General features: G+C 40.5%; 6 protein-coding genes across 6 annotated transcripts; 4 read left to right on the plus strand and 2 right to left on the minus strand.

The window, feature by feature from the left end:
* Nucleotides 1–87: 87 nt before the first annotated feature.
* Nucleotides 88–3,798, plus strand: LOC101297898 (probable methyltransferase PMT10-like). Its single transcript, XM_004290874.1, has 9 exons — nt 88–783; nt 936–1,085; nt 1,173–1,443; nt 1,572–1,682; nt 1,844–2,003; nt 2,440–2,697; nt 2,802–2,924; nt 3,122–3,199; nt 3,304–3,798. The coding sequence occupies exons 1-9, from the start codon at nt 172–174 to the stop codon at nt 3,500–3,502; spliced, it is 1,962 nt and encodes a 653-aa protein (XP_004290922.1). The 5' UTR covers nt 88–171; the 3' UTR covers nt 3,503–3,798.
* LOC101298189 (BTB/POZ domain-containing protein At4g08455-like) lies at nt 3,687–4,808 on the minus strand. Its single transcript, XM_004290875.1, has 2 exons — nt 4,473–4,808; nt 3,687–4,322 (listed from the first exon to the last, which is right to left on the minus strand). Exons 1-2 carry the CDS (start codon nt 4,749–4,751, stop codon nt 3,810–3,812), a joined length of 792 nt encoding a protein of 263 aa, XP_004290923.1. The 5' UTR covers nt 4,752–4,808; the 3' UTR covers nt 3,687–3,809.
* A 3,004-nt stretch (nt 4,809–7,812) lies between these two features.
* Nucleotides 7,813–11,196, plus strand: LOC101298480. Its single transcript, XM_004290876.1, has 4 exons — nt 7,813–8,027; nt 9,018–9,104; nt 9,239–9,283; nt 9,808–11,196. Exons 1-4 carry the CDS (start codon nt 7,971–7,973, stop codon nt 10,735–10,737), a joined length of 1,119 nt encoding a protein of 372 aa, XP_004290924.1. The 5' UTR covers nt 7,813–7,970; the 3' UTR covers nt 10,738–11,196.
* An 861-nt stretch (nt 11,197–12,057) lies between these two features.
* LOC101312122 (chalcone synthase 2-like) lies at nt 12,058–13,279 on the plus strand. The gene has a single exon (XM_004292685.1). It carries the CDS (start codon nt 12,287–12,289, stop codon nt 13,277–13,279), a length of 993 nt encoding a protein of 330 aa, XP_004292733.1. The 5' UTR covers nt 12,058–12,286.
* A 1,082-nt stretch (nt 13,280–14,361) lies between these two features.
* LOC101312413 (chalcone synthase 1-like) lies at nt 14,362–15,631 on the plus strand. The gene is made up of 2 exons (XM_004292686.1): nt 14,362–14,524; nt 14,628–15,631. The coding sequence occupies exons 1-2, from the start codon at nt 14,362–14,364 to the stop codon at nt 15,629–15,631; spliced, it is 1,167 nt and encodes a 388-aa protein (XP_004292734.1).
* Nucleotides 15,632–16,545: 914 nt separating this feature from the next.
* On the minus strand, nt 16,546–19,021 carry LOC101298765. The gene is made up of 5 exons (XM_004290877.1): nt 18,506–19,021; nt 18,037–18,175; nt 17,855–17,886; nt 17,092–17,178; nt 16,546–16,907 (listed from the first exon to the last, which is right to left on the minus strand). Exons 1-5 carry the CDS (start codon nt 18,767–18,769, stop codon nt 16,773–16,775), a joined length of 657 nt encoding a protein of 218 aa, XP_004290925.1. The 5' UTR covers nt 18,770–19,021; the 3' UTR covers nt 16,546–16,772.
* Nucleotides 19,022–23,728: the final 4,707 nt, after the last annotated feature.

Genomic DNA, 23,728 nt, shown 5'->3' on the forward strand with positions numbered 1-23,728 from the left:
CCCTAAAAACCCCCCACCGTTTTAATTATTACATCACACCGTGGACGCCACGGAGCGGAAATCGGAAGCTCTTTCTCTCTCTAACACTTAACACACACACACACTTTGGTCCTGAAATCCAAGCAAGTTTAATAAAAGATCCGAAAACCCGAAACTCGGAGTCGGAAAACCATGAAGCTGGCCGCGACGGCGGCGGAGATCTTGAAGACTCCGACCTTCATCAAAATAACGGCTATTGCCATCGCCTCCCTCACCCTCTTCATCCTCGTCAACCACTACTCCGCCTCCTACTCTCCCCTCCCCTCCTCCGCCGCGACGACTCACTCTCTCGCAGCTTCTCCGCCGACGGAATCATCCTCTCGGCCGGCGTCTCCTCCTCTTCCTGCGCCAACACCGCCTCCACCTCCGCCGCCGCCGGAGGTGGAGAGGATGGGGATAGTGGACGAGAACGGCGCCATGTCGGAGGAATTCACGGTCGGCGAGTTCGACGAGAGCTTGGCCGAGGAGCTGAGGAATGCGGGCGGAGGAGGAGCCGAGGATGGGAGTGGCGGCAATGGCGGTGGCGGTAGGGTTAAGGTTGACAAGTTTGGGGTGTGTGATCAGAAATTGACTGATTATATACCGTGTTTGGATAATGTGGAGGAGATTAAGAAGCTCAATTCCACTGAGAGAGGCGAAAAGTTCGAAAGGCATTGTCCTGGAGAAGGCAAGAGGTTGAATTGCGTGGTGCCGAGGCCGAAAGGGTATCAGATTCGAATTCCCTGGCCTCAGAGCAGAGATGAGGTAAATTCGGATTGCGAAACTAGTCAAATTTTGTTGAATTGGTTAGAATGTGGCACTGATTAGCTGTAATGTGTTAGTTCTACATGTATATTATGCTACTGTTTTCAAGAAAGGATGAGTGTTCTTTAAGCTAACATGAAATGGATGAATAGGTGTGGTTCAGTAATGTACCCCATAAAAGACTAGTTGAAGATAAAGGTGGTCAGAATTGGATAGCAATAAAGGGAGATAAGTTTGTGTTTCCTGGAGGTGGAACACAGTTCATTCATGGGGCAGATGAGTATTTGGATCAGATTTCTAAGGTTAGCCATTTTCGACAGTTCTAGTTTGAATGTCTGAATCTGTATATCATGTGATATTGCTTACTGTTTCTCGGATTGAATGAGCAGATGATTCCTGAAATTGCATTTGGCCGCAACACCCGAGTAGCCTTAGATGTTGGTTGTGGAGTAGCGAGTTTTGGTGCCTTTTTGATGCAACGGAATGTGACCACTCTGTCAGTTGCGCCGAAAGATGTCCATGAGAACCAGATCCAGTTTGCACTTGAGCGTGGTGTGCCTGCTATGGTGGCAGTATTTGCTACTCACCGCTTGTTGTATCCAAGCCAGGCTTTTGACTTGATCCACTGTTCAAGATGTAGAATTAATTGGACTCGCGATGGTAATGTTTCTCTCTTGTACATCTCATAGAAAATTCCTTCTTTTTTTTTTATAATAATTTTATAGATCTCATGTCATTAAAAGCTCGTTGACTCTAAGAATCCTTTTTTCCATGATTATGTGATGTAGATGGAATTTGGCTTCTCGAGGTTGACAGGTTGCTGAGAGCAGGAGGATATTTTGTTTGGGCAGCGCAGCCTGTTTATAAACATGAAGTAGCCCTACAAGAACAATGGAAAGGTAGCTCATCATGTAGCGTTTTATTCTTTCCATAGCTAGCAACTGTATCTTTCTGAACTTAATGAATTGCCTGAAGCTCATATTCTTTGGTGTTTAACAAGAAAGCAATATAATTTTATTGTTACTGTTGGAGACTAAGATCAGAATTTTTCTATTAACAGAAATGGAGGACCTGACTACGCGCATTTGTTGGGAACTTGTAAAGAAGGAAGGGATGATTGCCATATGGAGGAAACCTTTAAATAACAGCTGCTATCTTAGCCGTGATGCTGGAGTGCAGCCTCCATTGTGTGATTCCAATGACGATCCAGACAATGTTTGGTATGGCATATTTCAAAGCTTAAAATTCTTGGTTGAGCACCACTCTTCAGATTGCAAATTGTATCAATTGCATAAGTAATGAAATGCACCTAGTGAATGACTTGCATGCCATAATATAACTGAGATTCAAGCTCTTGGCCTGCAGATGGGGTGAAGTTGTTTGGTGATTAGGAGATTGTTGTTTGTTGTGGAACTTGCGTTTGCTTTTAATCAGAAGTTTTAGTTCTGATACTATGTGCACCCACCCATACACATGCACACACACAGAGCTATCAAACTTACAGTAATCTTGTAATAATGATTTTTTTTAGTTGGGTATACTACATGCTCTTAAAAATTCGACATCTCACAAAAATCATAATTCATGAGGTCTTGCCGCTAAGTACGAATAAATGATGTTTTAAACAATCATAATCCTTGGTTATACTTTTTGCAGGTATGTTGGTTTGAAGGCATGCATCAGTCGGTTACCTGAAAATGGTTATGGAGCAAATGTTTCAATGTGGCCTGCACGGGTTCATGATCCACCAGACAGACTCCAGAGCATAAAATTAGATGCCTACATATCTAGAAAAGAAATCTTCAGGGCAGAGGCGAAGTACTGGAACGAAATAATTAGCGCTTATATTGGTGCTTACCATTGGAAAGAGTTAAACTTCAGAAACATAATGGACATGAGGGCTGGATATGGAGGGTATCCTCTTCATCAATAAATCGACCATAAAGCTGTGCTAATTTTGATTGCTCTTTCAACTCCAAAATTTATGTTGAAATCATATTACGGTTTTGACCTGGCAGGTTTGCAGCAGCATTGCATGACCTCGGGCTAGATTGTTGGGTAATGAACGTTGTTCCTGTGTCTGGGTTCAACACCTTACCGGTTATTTATGACCGTGGACTTATTGGAGTCCAGCATGACTGGTATGGGCAGTGCACCTTTTACTTTCTGATCTTGAGTTGAAATTTCTTTTTGCATACCTCTGGAGCTTATGTTCACATGATTTGGTTTTGGATCTTTGTTCAGTAGCATTTTAAAAGGCTAGTACAAGCTAAGTTAGAATAAGTACTATAAAAAGCTGCATATTGTCCATCATGATGCTCATCTCTATGTTTTTCAGGTGTGAGCCATTTGACACTTATCCAAGAACATATGACTTATTGCACGCAGCAGGTCTCTTTTCTATTGAGCAGAAGAGGTATACACTGTTCTCATTTGATTCATTTATAGGTGGACATTTATATAATGCAGATTTTAGAGTACCCAGGTTTTGTTCTCACCTATCTGTGTTACTAACCACAGGTGTAATTTCTCAACCATCATTCTTGAAATGGACCGAATGTTAAGGCCTGGGGGACGGGTTTATATACGCGACTCTGTGTCTGTACTCGGTGAGATTGAAGAACTTGCAAGTGCAGTTGGATGGGTGCCTGCACTACATGATACAGGAGAAGGACCCCATGCAAGCTGGAAGATCTTAATAAGTGACAAGCGTTTGTGACAATATGATGTAGTGCAAAGATACTGGGGTCTTTTTCTGGAAAAGGGGGTCGAAGTGTCTCACCACAAGAAAGAAGCCACTGCAGCTAACTCACTGCACATTTGATGTTGTATGATCCGAAGATCAGCTTGCACAATCACTTTTGTTGTTTTTGAAAGGAAGAATCCAAAATGCACAAAATTAGGCTGTCAAAGACTGAGATGTGCATAAAACTAACTGTAATACGATGATATTGTAAGACTTATTTCACAACACAAAACATTCCTCACACTTCATTCATATAAAGAGTAAAAGCCGAATCAAATTGTTAGATTGATGAATCATCTGAGGTCCTGGCGGGGGGAGGCTTGACACCTCCTCGTCCGGCAGAATCCTTCTGTGCTGCAGTGTTAATCTGTTTCGATAGATAAGCCTCATAGACTTCCACCACGAGCCGTGGATCCTTCTGCACCAGCTCCATGTACTCCTCTCGTGTAGTAAGCTTGTCCATGTTGTCCGTGATCCACGTCAGCGCCGCATCAACGACATGCTTAGCATTGTGCTGGTGTGCAAAGGTGTAGCTCACAATAGAGTTGTCCCAGTTGAGCTTGGACACCAAGAACTTCTCGCAGTAGTCCTTGAGATGCTGCACCTGGTACTTCTCGGCCAATATCAGAAGGTGGCAGGCCATTTCCTCATCGAGACATGCCTCGGCCGTGTAGAGGTAGTTGACAAAGGCACGAAGGGCATCGTAGGACACATCTCCGATCTTGATTGTGCCACTCAGGCTTTCCTCCATCTCATTCTCAAGCATTGCTCTGAACACCGGTGAACGACTCGCCTGATTATTAAGCACCAACAAGTTCATCAACATTTTGCCTAATGCCTACTGAAACTGAAATCTAGGATTCATGGAAACCGAAATTGGGTTCTTGAATGTGAACTCCAAACAAACAACATGATTATTTTCGACATAGAACACAATACTGACCAAAACGGCTTTATGGGCAGGGACGGGGACGGCGGTGGAGGGATCGTCGGAGGCGAGCAAAACGACGTCGGAGAAGGGAGTGGGGTGAAGGGAGCGAGTGGAGAATTTGAGGAAGGCGACCTTGGACTTGAGGTCGTCGATCTCGCGCTTGAGCTCCTCCTCGGTCTCGTTGGCCTCTTCGTAGCACTCCTTGCACGTGCCGGCGTCACGTGCGTCGTAGTTCTCCAGACAGGATATGCACTTCATCTTCCCCACCGCTGCTGCTTGTCTTGTCGTCATCGCCGCCTCGCCGGGTTTGCTCTTAACAGCTCTCCTAAACGTATATATATATAATGTACGATTAGTTGTACACTACTGTCTGTAAATGGAATTCAATTTTCTTTTTAAGAAATTTCACTTTACTCTTTGGCAATGAGTCTGCGACCATGTGTTAGCATCAAAATTAATTCATGTTATGTTACAATGTGAGTACAAAATGGTATTGTCTCAAACTTAAAAATTGAGAAATTCTTATTTGAATCACGATAGAGTAGCGTCAATCGCGAAATCTTTATGACAATGATGATGCTCTCACATGCTCGGACAATTGAGCTTGGAGGGATTCGGTTTTCACTATAGTTTGGAGTTCGTGTTCGTGCTATGAGGATGATGTCAATTATTTCACTGTCTCGTATGGTAGAAATTGGTTTTTTGTTTTGTTTTGAGATCGTGAGTTATGTTTTTTTCCTTGGTTGTTGAACATCATAAGAAGAATGTCATAGTTGATGTTTCTCGATTTTATGTAAATCTTTTCATAATGAAGTCATTTTGAAATTTGTAATAGATTTTCCTTTTGAACGACAAGAGAAAAATATTCTATTTCAATCGACTTCTTACACAACTGTTTCATAATAAGATGAGGTCATGTAAATAGTGAATATACACCATAATCTGTATTTAGAATGAAAGCAAATACACAAACACCAAAGTTCACAAGCATCTACTCATGTAGAGTGAGAGAACCAATGGAAAGAAGAATGGTAAGCCCAATTCAGCTCATTAGGTAGAATAAGCTAATTTTGAAGCTAAACGATCGAGATTTACGGTTATTCAAATATTAAAAACATAAACAAGACACGTGAATAAGAAATTCAACCAATATTAAAAACATGTAACATGAAAAAAACGAGTTTCAGAAAACAAATTGGTTTCAATTTCATAGATAAAACCATCAGGAGGCATGATTTTCAATTTCATTTCATGACCAAAAAAAAAAAACCCGTTTACTACCAAGAAAAAAGAAAAAAGAAAACCGTCTGACTTCCAAGTCATAGCGCTCTGTGTTTGTCTAAGTTTTTAAAAAATCCCAGATAAAGAGTTTCATTTTTTACTGAGAGAGCAAGGTCCGCTCTACAACCACAACACCCTTCTCACTTCTCAGATTTCAAAATTTCCATCCTCTCTCGGCATCTGCGCTCTTCTCTCTCTCAGGTCAGATTTCGTCTCCTTCTTTCAATCATTCGTGTATTTCTTTACTCTCTGCGTCAGTTTGGATTCCAAGAAATTGTACCAACTTCAAAGAAAACCATATATTGAATCTTGAATTCGACCTAGGGTTAACTATTTCGTCTCAGAATGGAGTTAAACACTTTGTTCTAGTGTTCGCTGTAGTTGAATTTCACGTTTCCCGAGGTCACCTTGAGCTAAGATGCTTCAAGATTCTGGCTTTTCTTTGTTTTTTGTGGTTGATTCAGATTTTCTTGGCTGCCAAACAGTGGCGGATTTGAATGTGAATGTTTGAATGTGGCGGATTTGAATGTTTTTATATTGTTGGTTTTGGTTAAAGTTTGTTGGGTGCTGAAAAGATTGAAACTTTCAGGTGGTGGGCTGCTGTGGAAACCCTAATTTTGGCTGCCGTGAAGTTTGGGGGGAATTGGGTTTCTCTTTGTGATGGAGGCTGAAGAAGGGAAAAGCAATGGTGATAGCATGGAGTGTGCTAAGGCAGCTCAATGCTCCAAGATTGAAGCCAATGGTTTTGAAGTTGCGATTGGTAGTGACGTTGCGAAGAGCAGCTCCTTGGGGACAAGTGAGGGTATTCGGACTTACAAGAGGCGTAGGCGTGAGATGTGGAGTTGGGAGAGCAAGTCGCAGGAAGATGGGAGAGCTAATGGGGAATGTTCGAGTCAAATGGTGGACCAGGTATCGTCTTATCTGCCTAAATATGTGTAGATGTAGCATATTCTGCAGTATTAAACTATTGGCTCATGTCCCTCATATTGATGTTAGGTTAACAGATGATTGAGTTATGATATAAGTACATCTGAGCAATGTAAAGCTGTTATTATTATACTGAAGTAGCTTATTAATGACTGTTCATACAAAACTAAAGAAAACTGAAACACCTTTCACATATTTTGGATGCCCTATGAAGATTAAATTTTGGGACAGAATCCAAAGGAATGAATTGAAAAGGAAAAAAAAAAAAGACCAGAAATATGAACAAGATAGCTTCATTGTTTGTTAGTGCATTTGAGAGTTCATCACTCTAGAGTTTTAGGGTGGCTTCTTTGTTTTTAGGGCTGGAGGGGGGATGGAGGAGTAGGTTTATCTGGCAGCAATAAGTATGAAATGTAATTGATCAATTGCTAATGAGTATTTTGGCTGTCTGAAGGGGATATACGCTCTGAAGATACTCTTGGTACTTTGTAAGCCAAATAAACTAGTTGATACTGATTCAGGTGTTCAGAATCTTACATAACCTACCTCATCATGCTTCATTGAATGATAACGATAAACATCTTCTATTTCCATCCCTTCAATCCTCATATTTCTTTTGGGTGATAATTTTTTTCTGAGTTTTTCTCAACAACCTATGCTTGATTTCTTGAAGCGTCTAAATCCGCCAGTGGGCCCGGTTATACACAACACCTCTTGCGAGCAAGTCCATCTTCAAATAAACAATTCTGATAATTGCTCAGAGAGGCACTGGAGAAATGCCGTACTGGAACACATGTGTCAGTCAATAAGTGATGATGAAGGTGGTGTACAAGTCTGCATCAGAGAAGCCCTGGGCCATCTTCGAGAGATTGATCACACACTGCATAAGGTTTGTGCTGCAACCAAGAATCCATGTTTAAATATTGAATTTTAGCAATTTCTGTAATTTGACTCTTTATTCGACTTCTAAGACAACCAAATTATTAAGTTATTTGTTAATGTTTCCATTTGGTCGATGAATTGCAGGGATGTGGTGAACATAATGAGGATAGACACAAGAGTTGGCTGCCAGTACGGCCAGTCTGGAAGGGGCCTTATAATGTAACCGGTGGGCAGGAGGATGTTTTATCTAATGGCTCTTCTAGTAAATCAAAGCATCATACAGTCAGTTCGACGTGCCAACATGCTTTTTTCAATATCTTAGTCTCACAGAAGTTTGCTTCATTGTGCAAACTGCTGTTACAAAATTTTCAAGGAATCAAGGGTGACAGCATTTTTGACCTTAAACACATTAACTCAAGGATGAAAAGTGGAGTTTATGAAGATTCACCTTTGCTCTTCTCAAAGGATATGCAACAGGCAAGTTAACACTTTTATGCTAAATTATAGTAATCATGATTTTTAATCATTTAACTGATAGATTTTGATTATGGCTGGTATATGATGTGGATATGATATATATGTAATGTTAAGATTTTTGATGTTTTAAGTATTGTTATTGATTATGTTTTGAATATTGAAAAATCTTTGAAAGAGATAATATTTCATATGGGATATTATTTTGGTAATGATCATGAACTGTGGTGTCAATTTGAGATGCACTTTATCATCTAGCTGGAGTTGAAGCTATTGATTGTTACTTGGCTTTTACACATAATGGTTCCCCAAACTCCGTTAATATACATTTTGTAGAAACAGTCGGTTAACCTGCTATGCAAAGCATATCACGCTGATGGAGTACTTTTCTGCACTATGATCATACATTTTTAAATTCCTTTTTGGGAAAATAGTTCTTACTATACTTTTGTCAAAAGGTGACATTGGATAATGATAAGATGTGGAGGACTGATAGGTTTCTTTATTCCAACAAAATGTTTTCTTGGGAAGTGTCCACACTATTGGTACATTTACCTCAACACAGGTGAATTTGTTTGAAACTTTTCAGCTTTTGGTGGATCTTCTTTTAGCATACTGTATTTTTCTCTTCTCCCGTGCTTGTATCATCATTTATGGTCCTCACTGTTTTTTTTCCTTTCTCTTTCCTGACATGTTTGTGCATGTGAGTGGCGTACTCCTGTAACACAGTCCACTGTTGTGCTCCTTGTTCTTGAAAAGTCTGAGTTGCCTTATTCCTTTGTGCTAGATATACTGGCAAGAATATGTGTGATATAAGTTATGTAGCTAATACCTTGTATTTCTGAATTTTGTTCTTGAATTGGTTAATGGGCATGTATACTACAAATTTACAAGGAATTGGTGAATTGGTTAATACTTTCTGTTCATGTAATTGCCCCTGAAATGAATTTTAATTTGTCATTTTATATATTCTGAACCTCAGTATTTTTCTAGGTATGGAGAAAGCTTCAAGGGGTTGGTACAGAATTGATTTCCCTTGCAAAAAGCCTCTCGGACATGTCAAGGACTTGCAAGGACCAGGTTAGATGATTCAGTTGTATATTTTTCTACTTGGTATCCATGCCAACTTTTAAGAATCTGAAGATTTACTTCAATAAGCAATTATCATCACTCTTACCTGGCCTCTGAACAAATATTTATATCTGTCATCCCAGGTTGGAGGTTCAGGCTACAACACGTTCGAAGTTAGTAATAATGAGGTAAAAAAGTTTCTACTTTCAACCTTGACTTGAGTGTAACTAAATCTCAGATATCTAAATTCCAGAAAATCCTAATGACTTGAGTTTCTACTTTCAACCTTGACTTGATTGTTTGGAAGACTTGGTGCCTTGAAATGCATATAGGAAAGATTTCCAGAAAATCCTAATGGCTTATATTTTCTGTATCAAAATCTTTACAGTACATGCACAAAACCCATTGCTAATTTTGTTTTTTATATGCCCATCTATCTTTCACATATTCTTCTCACTTCTGAAACATTCAGTTTAATTTTGGGAATGTGAAAATGGTGATTTGATTCATCTGGACTGGTAATAATATGAAGCTACCTGACGATCAAAGAATTGTAAAATCATTTTTGGTGGTTTGTGTCATTACTCGTTTTAAATTCTTGGATAACAGAATACCTATAAAGTGCATCTGAGTTATCATGCTTAAGATTCTAATATAGGGACTGATCCTGCTGGTTTTTAGGAATATTCTAAACTTTGTCATTTTAATACAGCTTCAAGCCTTGGAATCTGACTCTCATACTAAACTGGAGCAGACAGGGGATTGTGGTGTATACACTGTATGCACTTGCAGGCACTGTGGAAACAAGGCAAATGGGAGTGATTGTCTAGTATGTGATTCATGTGAGGAGATGTACCATGTATCTTGCATTCAGCCTGTTGTCAAAAACATTCCTACAAAAAGTTGGTATTGTGCAAGTTGCACTGCTTGTGGTATTGCATCACCGCATGTGAATTGTGAAGCGTGTGAAAGGCTGATTGCCAGCAAAAGTCTAGTTGATGGAGTTGGCGGTGAAAATGTTCCTACAAATGAGGAAACAGTCAATGAGTTGGGTGATAACTCAAATTATAGTACAGATGATGGAGTTCAACTGTCTGAAGAGAACGAAGACTTGAATCTTTGCAAAGTTTGTGGAGTTATTGTAGAAAAGGGTGAGATGGTGAAAATTTGTGGTCATCCATTCTGCATGAACAAGTACTACCACATGAGGTGTCTGACGGCAGGGCAGTTAAAGATGTATGGCTCGCGTTGGTATTGCCCTTCTTGTCTATGTAGAGCTTGTCTCACTGACAAAGATGATGATAAGATAGTTCTTTGTGATGGCTGCGATCATGCTTTCCATATCTATTGCTTGAACCCACCACTCTGTTCCATTCCAGAAGGAAAATGGTTTTGCAGAAAATGTGACGCAACAATTCAGATGATACGCAGGGCAAAAAGAGCTTATCAAAATAATGAAAAGCAACAGGGTAAGAAAAGTGAAGGATCAATTGAATGGAATGTAAAAGTTGATGATGGGCAATCTGAACAAAGTAGAGGGGGAATGGATGTGCTTCTGCATGCAGTCAAGACTTTAGATCATCAAAAGGATATGGCTGCGACTGAGATAATGAGAAGTTTTCAGGACTCACAAAATTTGTAGCGATTTAGACTTGGATTTTGATACACTGAAGGCTAAAACTTTCTTTTTTGGTCTGTCATTTGAGGGTGATATACCGAATGAAAGATTTGATGGCAGGGGAATCAGAACAATGTAGAGAGGTGTTTTAGCTGGTATCTGCAGCAACTGTGTGGCATGGATGCATTTCTAGGAGCTGTCAAGACTCTAGATCATGGAAGGGGATGAAGTGTTAACAACATGACAATTCCAGGACTGACTAGTTCTCTGTGAGTAACGATTTTGTTTTTGCAGTTATATTACTCTAGGCTAAGAATTTCTTAGTTGCTGCCTTGTTTTGGGGAATATTTTTGTAGGTTGTAAACTCTGTTAGTCTGCTAACTTTGGATACATAACACAGCGAAAGAAATTATTCTAAAGGCTGTATATGTAGCTTTCTCCTTGCCAAAGTGCACAATTTGAGAAAATGACATAGCATTTGGGTAGAATGACCATTTTCAGAACCACCATTGAACATACTGGTGGTTTGTAACGTTTTACTGTGTAAGTAGTTATTTTAGAAAGGGGTATCTGTGACGGTTCTTCAAAGTGATAGATACTTCACAATAATTTCTCCTTCTTGATCATATATTTCGTGTCTTTTGTTATCATCTTAGATTCCTGAATCTTTTTAACCTTTTCTGTTCAGCAAAAGATGGTAGATCTTCAAATCTAGTAATTAATAATCATTTTTGTAAATTAAATTGCTTTACATTTTGTGTGGGGACTTCTTTACGTCTTTTATTATTATTATTTTTCCATTGTAAAGTTCAACATGAATATATTGGCCTCATATATAGAATCACATACAATGTGTGTCTTCATATAATTTGAAGAATTGATTCATAAAAACTTCAAATTTAGAGGTGGCGAGCCAACGAAACCAACGTACTTTCCTTTTGTATGCTTTCCACTGTATACACTATACAGAGGCCTTTATTCAAGATTGAGAATTTGAGATATAGTCATTCTCCCGATATATTACGTTGTTATCTATATTATCTCTCATTTCAGAGTGCCGCCTCAAAGGTGGCTTAATATATATACATTATAATTAACAGCGGAATCCAATCATTTTACCAAGAATATTGAATTGATCAATTCAATATAATGATCCTGATACTTGCCAAGTTGCCAAAAAGGACTGCAGCAGTCTATTGGTCATAAGTTTGTGCATACAAAATTCCCCTTGAGTTTATATAAACCAAGGGACAGCCCCATTCATTTCATTGCGACCTTGAAGCATTGCAAATTCAGTTAATCCCCCTTAGAAAATCTAGTTACCAATGGAGTCTCTAGCCAAAGAAGCAAAGGTTCCAGCCTCAATACTAGCCATTGGCACTGCAAATCCAGTAAGCTGCTACTACCAAGATGACTATCCCGACTTCTTGTTCAAAGTCACCAAAAGCGAGCACGAGACGGGATTAAAAGACAAGTTCAAACACATATGTAATTTTTAATTGTTGCATGCATCTAATCATATACAGATGGAGATGCTGCATGTATAACTTTGTATTTGACAGGTGAAAAGTCGATGGTGAAGAAGCGTTATCTGGGCATCACCGAAGAGAGTCTGAAAGCCAACCCTAACATATGCTCCTACAAGGCTCCCTCACTCAATGCACGTCAAGACTTGTTGGTTCACGAGGTCCCTAAACTCGGCAAAGAAGCGGCATTGAAAGCCATCAAAGAATGGGGACATCCCATTTCAAGCCTCACCCACCTCATCTTCTGCACAGCTTCCTGCGTCGACATACCTGGTGCCGACTTTCAGCTCATCAAGCTCCTCGGCCTCAATCCATCTATCAACCGCGTCATGATCTACCTGCAAGGCTGCTTTGCTGGTGGGACGGTGCTACGGATTGCCAAGGACATAGCCGAGAACAATGCCGGAGCTCGTGTTCTTATCGTCTGCTCTGAGATCACCACCATGTTATTTCAGCAACCTTGTGACAGTCACTTGGATGTATTGGTCGGACAGGCACTGTTTGGAGACGGTGCCGCGGCTTTGATCGTTGGGGCTAATCCGGACCCTGAAAGTGAATGTCAACTTTTCAATGTTATGTCTGCTAGAGAGACTATTATCCCAAACTCGGAGCATGCAGTTATGGGACACTTGCGTGAGATGGGATTTGAGTATTATTTATCATCAGAAGTTCCAGGGTTGGTTGGTGCGAACATAGAAGAGGTTTTGAGTAAAGGGATTGAGGGCATTGGGATTAATGGTGATTGGAACTCATTGTTCTATAGTATTCATCCTGGGGGTCCTGCCATTCTGGACAAAGTGGAAGAACAACTGGGTTTGAAGGAGGGGAAGCTGAGAGCAACAAGGCATGTTCTGAGTGAGTTTGGGAATATGGGAGCTCCATGTGTGTTTTTTATTTTGGATGAGATGAGGAAGAAGTCAGTGGAGGAAGGAAAAGCCACAACTGGTGAAGGGTTGGAATGGGGGGTGTTAATTGGGATCGGGCCAGGACTTACTGTGGAGACTGTTGTGCTCCGTAGTGCTCCGGCCACTGCTATTTGAAATCCTCATTGATCATAATGGGTTAATGTACGTGATCATGCAATTGTTGTTTTCACGTCTCGTGTAAGACTGTATAAGCTAGAACTAGGCATTTTACAATGTCATTCAGCTCATGTAATAAGAATGTTTTTAGGATTCGAATTTAAGTTCATATGTATTGTATCAACCACAGTAATCGAATAAGGTTCGAGTATCAGTATGGACAATTAATATATATATAGGTTCTAAACTGATTAGAATCCAAATACTTGATTCGTTGCTATTCAACATGGACAATTCAGCATTGATTTTGATACACTGTAGCTGTGAGCCCGTGACAACGTACTGCCCGGCATGGATGCTTTTCTAGATGCAGTCAAGACTCTAGATTATGAAAGAAGATGAAGTGTTAGCAACATTACATTCCAGGACTGACTAGTTTTCTGTGAGTAGATTTTGTAGTTATATTACTCTAGGCCAAGAAATTCTTTGTTGCTGCCTGCCTGCCTTGTCGTGGGGGATATTTTTTAGGCTGTAAACTCTGGTAGATTCTGCTCAGATGCTAGAATGAGTCTAGCTATATATTGTCGAACTCATGACCTTTCGCTTGCAAGGTTAGACTTATGCTACTAGACTAAATGTTATTGGGCTAAAGCGCATGTCTTATTACTTGTGATGTGTTGTGAAACGAAGGCAGTTTTTTTTTCTTTTAAAACCAAAGGTAAATTATACCCAGGAAGACAGTTCTTCAAGTGATAGATGATATAATAAACAATAATTCCTGCTTCGTAATCATTCATTTCCTGTCTTCTGTTATCATCGTTTTACATGCTTGAATCTTGTTTCTCTATCCAGTAAAAGGGAACAATATCTATAAAAAAAATGAAAAAATAATGAACCCCGGCCCAATAATTATACCAATAATTCATAATTGAGAGGATACCTAACTTTAGTTAAAGGCCTTAGTTAAACCCTATACATGTGCCTGCATATCTTGAGCTTATATATATAACAATTATTATTATATATATGGGATAGCTCTTCATTTCATTGCGACCTTGAAGCACAGCAAATTCAGTTAACCTCTTAGTGTCTAGTTATTCATGGAGTCAGTGTCTAAAGAAGTAAAGGTTCCAGCCACAATACTAGCCATTGGCACTGCAAATCCAGTAAGCTGTTACTACCAAGATGACTATCCCGACTTCTTGTTCAAAGTCACCAAAAGCGATCACAAGACCGGATTAAAAGACAAGTTCAAACGCATATGTAATCTTTAGTTACTGACTTACTGCATGCAAGTAATGTTGTTACAAACTTACAATCATATACAGATAGAGATCCATGCATGTATAACTTTCGTATTTAACAGGTCAAAAGTCGATGGTGAAGAAGCGTTATCTGGGTATCACAGAAGATAGTCTGAAAGCCAACCCTAACATATGCACCTACAAGGCTCCCTCACTCAATGCACGTCAAGACTTGTTGATTCACGAGGTCCCCAAGCTCGGCAAAGAAGCGGCGTTGAAGGCCATCAAAGAATGGGGACATCCCATTTCGAGCCTCACCCACCTCATCTTCTGCACAGCTTCCTGTGTCGACATGCCTGGTGCCGACTTTCAGCTCGTCAAGCTCCTCGGCCTCAATCCATCTATCAACCGGTTCATGATCTACCAGCAAGGCTGCTTTGCTGGTGGGACGGTGCTACGCATTGCCAAGGACATAGCCGAGAACAATGCCGGAGCTCGTGTTCTTATCGTGTGCTGTGAGATCACCACCATGTTTTTTCAGCAACCATGTGACAGCCACTTGGATGTTTTGGTCGGACAGGCTCTGTTTTCAGACGGTGCGGCAGCTTTGGTCGTTGGGGCTAATCCGGACCCTGAAAGTGAATGTCAACTTTTCAATGTTATGTCTGCTAGAGAGACTATTATCCCAAACTCGGAGCATGGAGTTGTGGCACACTTGCGTGAGATGGGGTTTGAGTATTATTTATCGTCAGAAGTTCCAAAGTTGGTTGGTGGGAAAATAGAAGAGTGTTTGAGTAAAGGGTTTGAGGGCTTTGGGGTTAATGGTGATTGGAACTCATTGTTCTATAGCATTCATCCTGGGGGTCCTGCCATTCTTGACAAGGTGGAAGAACAATTGGGTTTGAAGGAGGGGAAGCTGAGGGCAACAAGGCATGTACTGAGTGAGTTCGGTAATATGGGAGCACCATCTGTGCTTTTTATTTTGGATGAGTTGAGGAAGAAGTCAATGGAGGAAGGAAAAGCCACAACTGGTGAAGGGTTGGAATGGGGGGTGTTAATTGGGATCGGGCCAGGACTTACTGTGGAGACTGTTGTGCTCCGTAGTGCTCCGGCCACTGCTATTTGAAATCTTCATTCATCAATATGCGATAATGCGACTACGCCATTGTACTACTCTAAAAGCAATGTTGTTTGTTTTCATGTCTAGTATGTTTCTTCTCTATTTGGTTTCTTGTGAAATATAGATAGAGCAATGAAAATGAGTAGCAGTAATATATGTGAATGCTGTGATGAGTGATTCTTCCGGTCTTTGTTGCCTGATTCATCAGCAGTACATGTGCTTCACTTAAGCCATGGCCGCCGTTGGTGGGATCAACATCTATTGTTGATTGAGAAACAATGTCCCACATGTGTGGTGCACCTGCAATCGTCAACATACTATCAAATTTTCTTGTCAGTCACGCATATGGTTTGCCAGAGATGGCTGGAGTGCGTGTTTTGAGCTATGGAAAAGGAAGTGTAACGAGTTTCCAGCTTCGCGGATAGCCAGACTAAAAGCCAGGCAAGGAGTGTCAAACGAGATGATGATTGATGGTTGGCCTGAGGCCACTGCATGAAAGATGATGGTTGGCCTTACACTGGAGATGTGGGAGTGATGCATGATGCATCCTGAAGGATATATGGAGATCAAAGACGGAACTAAAGGATGTGATTATTTGCGGAGGGGAGAATGTATGCAGTCCAGAAGTGGATTGGGTATTGTACTCGCACCTGGTGGTCAATGAGGCAGCACTAGTGGCAAAACCAGACGGCTTATGGGGAGAGACACCGTGTGCTTTTGTGAGCTTGAGGAATAATGGATTAGGGTTGGACTGCAGTGTTCCTAGTGAAAGAGATAGAACAGAGTTCTGCAGAGAAAGGTTGCCACATTAAATGGCAGCAAAGAGGGTGGTGTTCAAGGAGGAGCTTCCCAGGACATCCACCAAGAAATTAGAGAAGTATATATTGAGAGCAATCGCTAAGTCTATAGCTTGAACTTTTCTTGTGAAAGTTACAATTAGTATTCAAATTCTAAAATAAATGATGATACAAGAATGTTATGATCTATTGTAATTGCTTCATGTAAAGGTAAAATTACATTAACTTCATCAAAGACAACTTACATATATGTTGACAAAGCAATCTGTACCTTTTTTTTTCTCCCATAGATGAACCCACACGAAGCTGAAGTCTAACTCTTTCGATCTTATGTACACATACAAGAGTTTTCATGTCCTATCAATGCTATCCCCAACTGCATAACGGTTTCTTGTAGGACTTAAGCCTGATGAATGGAGCTGTTTTCGCCTTTTCAGGAGATTCATCGCAGTATGTCTGTCATCTCGAGCCTCCTCAGAATCAGGCTGTACAGACAGGTGAAAATTTGTATCACTGTGCTGAGATTTATACCATAAGTTTATAATTCTCCATTTCAGCAACTTAACAAGGCAAAAAACATAATCAACCACTTCAACCCTACTTCAATACCATCAAAGAACAGTGTGAAAAGGTCTGGACACTGCAAGTAAACTCTTTCAGAATCCTTACCTTGATGGCTAGTGCTTTGTCAAAGCTTTGGACGGCACTATCAGGTTCCCCAAAGTTTAACTGAGCTCTGCCAAGGGTAACCCATGCCTAAACAATGTGAAGAAACAAAAGATCACTTGGATGCTAGCACATGAATTATCTATAATCTATTAATACTTTTCTCCAGAATGTCAAGCGAAATCACAATAAAGTTATCAATTACTAATATCAGCTAATTATAGATACGTGTATGTTTTATATGGACCACTTTTCTTTTCCGACAGGTTTGCTTATATGGACCATTAAGAGCAATATCAATACTTTATTTTCTCGGTAAGACAATATAATGCATGTAATAATATTAGGAAGGATATTAATCAGTGGCAAGGGGGGAGCACAATTCAGGCTACCACAAATGCTAACTGCAGCATAATCATACAAAAGTAATAGAAAGAAAATAATTATATGATGAAGTTAACACATCTAGATCACAAGGTTCAAAGTCCCAATCTCATAATGCTAAAAATCTTAATAGTAACAAGTACCTTAATTTTCTTGTGGGGGATTGTTACTCTAGTAGTTAAGAGAATTTGCCCCTCAACCATACTTGAGTTCTCCCTCCCCAAACAGCAGCAAGTAAGAATAAGAAAATACATAACAAGAGAATTCTAAACAGCATACAAATGAGAAGTTTCCCAGGTTCAAAATTTTCTAAAACAAAGAGCATCATCATAACTTGGCACTAGACATGAATAACCGAAAAAAGGTGAGCATTTTGACATACCTCAGCCCATGAAGGCTCCAACTCAGTAGCTCCTGCCAATTTTTATCCACAGATAAGTATAACAAAACACTTGTAATCAAACCACTGAAATTGTAATAGACAACAATCACTTGCATACAACAGAAACTAAAACTGAAAGAGAGCTCGAAAGTGAAAATGAGGAGATAAGTAGGGGAACTCACGAGTTGCTGCCTTTATTGCATTCCACGCATCACCAATTTCAATCAGAACTTGCGCCTTCTGCTCGTGTAAAACTGCACTTTTGGGCATCAACATAAGAGCAGACTCCCATTTTCCCAATGCTTCGCGATACTTCCCATCCTTCAAAAAACAAACCATTCTATATGAGAAACTTACCATTACACCAATCCAGATCAAAACTCAGACAGAACTATACATCATGCTCATACATGTATACATAACTACTTGTACCAAGTTTAATTGGTTCCCTCTATCCAGCTACAAAATTTTCATGCTTCAAAAACTGAAGCAACTACAATATTAATTTAAAAGCTACAAACTTTGATCAAGATTCTAAATTGGGTAACTGGGTTAACAATCTAGCACATCAAGACACAATTACATACTGAAAAGACATATAATTCATATAAAATTGGTTAAGAAAGAACACAAATTGGGGTAAGTTACTACCTCGGCTAGCTTAGTTCCCTGGGACTGAAACGAGGTGAAGAGTTTGGTAACGTCTTCGTCTTCTTCTCCAGAGACTGAGGGATCGTTCGGTTCAGGGTGTTGTTCCTTGTTTAGCTCGGTGTCGTTTTGATCACCATTGGGTTTGTCGGGTGTGTCGTTTTGGGCAGTGGGGTTGTTGTTTTTGTGATCAAAAGGGAGGTTTGGGTACTTGGAGACGGTGGCCAGAGGCCGCTTCTTGTTGTTGTTCTTCCACGCTAGTTTCATCTCAACACTCCCCAGTTCCGCGCTCACAGAATACCTTGTGTCTTCTAAAGTGTAAACAACGTGAGAGAGCTAGATGGGCCTTACCTTGAACCCAACACAGTACTTCTTACGCCACCCTCTAAAATGGCCCAGTATATGGGTCTTCACTGAGCCCAGACGACTGTAGGGAACTGCAGTTGTACTATCTCAGTACCTCATCAGAACTACCTTGATCGAACAAAGACATGTACGATGTACCATTAATGAAACAGAATCGATTGTGTCTGAAACTGATCCATTGCTACACGGGTGGCGAAGAAGTTCACTGCAATGAACCGTAGAAAGGCTACTTACACGTTGCGGTTTGATCATGCGTGTACGAAAGGTACGTTGGTTTACTAGAGATTAAAACTAGCAGCGCTATCTTTTAACTTTGGAGTAACCCACACACCATCTTACTGCCATTGTCAATGGAAAGTGTTGGATTTAATTAACTTCCAAAAGTATGAATCAAATTCAAATAAATCAAACTAAAACCTTAGGAAATGTATGATGAACGAAACAAGTATAGAAATGGTAAAGGTACTAGGGCACTGTGATATACGTGACACCATTTATATTGCATATTTTATTGGTGGCCTGGCCGACAAAATGATCAAATTAACCCCACATTGACTGGTAGGTTAGACTTGTCCTTGTAAGTTGGTGATGAAACTGGGAAGCCCCGGCCGTGAAACTGTGTCGTGCAACAAGCTTCCAATATTGGCAAATTTAGAGAGAATGGATATATATGGCATACATACTTTAGGAAAGGACGTGGAAATTATATCTGAAAATTAATGAGTGGCTCGGGGTTTCGGAATTGGCTACATAGTACTATGGTAGGGAACCCTAGATCAAAGCATGCAGCTGGTTGGTAAATTAACCATGGAAGTCTCGAACAAAGTGAGGTAATGTCCTCCCTAACAGCATCGAGTTACCGAAATAACCTAATTCAAGGTAGGTTCAACACAGAATGAAATGTCTCATAAAAAAAAACACAGAAAGAAATGCATGTGCCGTATGTGTGATTGGCGGGGAGACAAAATGGGACCCGAACCCCAAAGAGAACCCAAAGGCCAAAGCTGTCGCTTTATAAAGAGATCCAGGCACTACACTGGGATAGAATTGAGGGGAGGAACAAAGGAAAGAGGCAGAAACCATGGTGAAGGAGCAGAACAACAAGCCAGGAAGCGGAGCTGTCCGTGCTGAGAAGGACGCCGCCGCCACCGTTTTACCGGCCAAGGAAAGGATGTTGGTGAAGACCAGGGCTTTTAAGTCGATTGTGCGCTTCTCTGCGTCTGTTTTTTGCTGTTCTTCTTCTGTAGGAGGAGGAGGAGGAGGAAGCGGCGGCCGAGGAGCTGTCTGTGATGAGCCAGAGCCACTGCCGGAGCCCAATCCGAAGAAGAAGGATGACGCGGCCGTCCAGTTTCCGCCGAAGAAGAAGAGGAAGATGGTGAAGACCATGGGGCGCTTCTTTGCCTCTATTTTCTGCTCGTCTTCCTCTTCCGGAGGAAACTAAAGGAGGAGGTTCTTTGTAACCTAAAATAAATCCCAATTGCTAAGAAATGCAAGCTCCTGTAATGAGCCGTCACCTTTAACAGTGTGTACTGTAATGAGTCGACTCATAAATCACTCTCTGTGTTTGTATTTTGCAATTGGTATTGCTTTGAGGTTTTAATGAATGAAAATGATCAGTTCTAGAAGTGATTCTTCTTCCTGATGTTCTTGGATTTTGACAGGCAAGTAGAATTTACCCTTTTAGATTTTCCACACCGGCCTTCATCTTATTTTGGAATGAAATATATTCATGTGCTTGTAGCCTGTAGGAGATGAAGACCCACATAGTGTAACCGGTTTCCCCTTTAGCTTCGTGTAAGGCCTTGGCCTTTCAGACGAGTTAGCGGGGTTCGAATTTCGAAAGCTGGTGTGGTGGTGGTGACGGTGGAGGTGATCTGGTTATGGACCTGGTTTGTTCCTCAAACCCAGAAAACTAAGAAAAGACCCACCCCACAAATTAATGACCTTTCTGAATCTAATTAATCTTTTTGACGAACACAGTGTTTTGATTCCATACGATCTGTTCTTATTCGCAATGAGTCCTAACTTCAGATCGATCTAGTTGAATGTACTTTTTGCGTGATACATTTTGTGCCATAACAGAAAAAATGTCAAAGCATCGTACGTGTACCAATTTAGTTAACACGGTTTGGGTTTGTAGTTTTGTCTGCAGGTTGGGTTCGTAGACAACATAAATTTATAGCTAGGACACTAGCAAGCGTCACTTAGAGCTAGCTAGGTCACACCTAGCCTTGTGACAATCGATGAGAATCAAAAAGTTTATGAATCGAAGATGATTCTGACGATGATTTTAGCTAATCAGATTCAGAAAAAAGTTTATGAGGTCATTCTAGCCTTGTGACAATCCGATTCAGAAAGTTTATGAACATCATTCTGGCTATCTTTCTTTCTGACCCAATGCAAGTTTCTCTTGGTTATACAGCACCTTAAATTTCGAGGTTTTGAGTTCTCATTTTCAGAAGTCATGGGTTTACCTTTTTGTTGCAAGGAGATTTACCTTTAACAACTTTGTGGATTGTGGAAGAGGATAACTACGTTCGAAGAATAAAACGAATCACTCGTCTAACGTACTGGGAAGTAATAATGTATGTACGCACGTGCACAAAGTATAAATAACCAAGATGAAATTAAAGAACATCAAACCTCTGAGATTAACAATTAACTTAATCAAGCAATAACATCATTTCTTAACGTGTGGACCATCCATGGTGGGGTAATTATATGGTTTTTGCCCCTTTCAAATAAAATATATATATATATATATTGTTTTTTCGTGTATGAAAAATTAATTGACATTTTCGTGTAGTGGCCTCGATCACTAGCTAGCTAAAGCCAACACAAATTCGATTCATCAATTACCCTCTTCTTTTCTCTTTCGGGGTGAATGATGAACAACCTTAATATCGAATACTGGTTCCGCCCTAAGTACCACACATATATACATATATTGTTAGTAACATTCTCAATATATATACAATGGGACCTCTTGATTTCAAGGTTGAGCTTCATATTCCATGTGTGTTTAATTTGGGTCAATTAGAAGAAAGTGTAGGAAGGTTTTGGGGGATACCAAGACAATTCAAAAAAGAATCAACTTGAGATTGATCCATCCCCACACAGATGTGTTCAGCATCATACGCGTGGCCAAGAGAAACTTGCTTTCCAAGTTTCCGATATTATTAATTTAGGTATTTTTCTTGTATATAATTCCCTTTCGAATGGAGTTGGGATTTGAGGGAATGATGAGTGTGTCCAAGAGCAGATCAGAAAGTTTGTATTTTTCATCTTCCGGTGCTACTTTGGACGTCTTTCCGTGCCGTGTATTACCAAAGACGCGTACGAAACACCCACCATATCCAACATAATGACTTGTATATAAATTCAAGACCATGGCATTCCTTTCTATTGTTCAATTCTTTAGCTCAATGAATTGAACAATGAAATGAAACACATCTTATTATGAATCAGTCACACTTGTAGTAAACATATCTTATGCTTCACCTAGCTAGATAGAGAGAACAATGATCGGTCATTAAAGTTGAATAGCTAGCTAGACCCCTAAAGGAAAATGATAGGGAAAAAAAGGTATGACAATTAAAGAGAGGAACCAAATATGCCGACCATCAAAATTTGGTGGTCATGATGACCAACCAATCACATCTCTCTCTCTTTCTCTCTCCCTGTCTCTTCTCTCTCTCTCGCTCTCTCCCTGTCTCTTCTCTCTCTCTCTGTGGCAGTGTTTGATTGGCATGGATGGTCTGCCTGACCAGCAAAAGCTGCTGGTTGGCAAATCTGCATCCTTAAGGAGAGGCAACTTGATATGCCAGGGCCCATTATGAGTCACCATGATTCACTGAATCAGGAGCTTCTTCTCCTCGCACCATGATGCATACAAAGCTCTATAAGATCCCTCTGCAGGCATATCCCACCGGAAACCCAAGCTCCTCCTATTTTCACAGAGACCCACACAGAGAGAGCAAAAGGCAGAAATGGCTTCAGAGCTTCAAAACCGTGCCGCATCGGAGGTTGCGACAGATCAACCACCGCTGCTGGTGGAAAAGCCTAACAGCATGCCCATCAAGAAGAAAGGTGGTGGTCCGAGTCTGTTGCCGGCGAGGAGAAGGTTAGTCAAAACCATGGCGTTCCTTTCCACTGTTCAATTCTTTAGCTCAATCTTCTGTGCTAATGGAGCCTCTGAACCCGGTTCGGCTCGTTCCAAGATCTTCCCAAACCCGAGCCAGGATGACCAAACCTAAAGTCCCAATGCATACCGCCGGCAACTTACAAGCTCTACTTGAACTGATCGGCGGCAGCCGTCTCTGAAGACTGAAGAAATTATGAATTTATGATGATACTCACTCACTTATCTATTTATATGTTCCGCCATCTAGTTTTTATTTTTCTTTCTCTGAGATTGTACTAAACCATCAAAACATGTCTGTAGTTTTGATGAAGCAGCTTTCTATCTATCTATTACCATGTTTGTGATTTATGGCTTTTTCCGGTCAGGGAGAATATGAACCCCACCAATATTTATGTTTAACAGATTGGATGCCGGCATGTAGTGGTTCGTATATGGTGGGTTCAGATAGATCAACTATCATAGCTAGACAAAAGAATGGAACGTACAATCGAACCCCATAAATCAATGAATCAATCTTTTCAACACAAGATGGAGATATTTCTGTTTTCATGCATTTCTGTGGTGGCCGGTGAAGTGGTCGCCGGCGAGTACTTCTTGGAGGGAAGTTCTGCCCCCACGGCTCCACACCCCCTTCACCTGCATGCGTAGTCAGGTCATGACCACAATTCTCCTCTTGAGAGAGAGAGAGAGAGAGAGAGAGAGAGAGAGAGAGAGAG

The sequence above is a fragment of the Fragaria vesca genome, linkage group LG2 (genome assembly GCF_000184155.1).
Source record: "Fragaria vesca subsp. vesca linkage group LG2, FraVesHawaii_1.0, whole genome shotgun sequence".
Taxonomy (NCBI): Eukaryota; Viridiplantae; Streptophyta; class Magnoliopsida; order Rosales; family Rosaceae; genus Fragaria; species Fragaria vesca.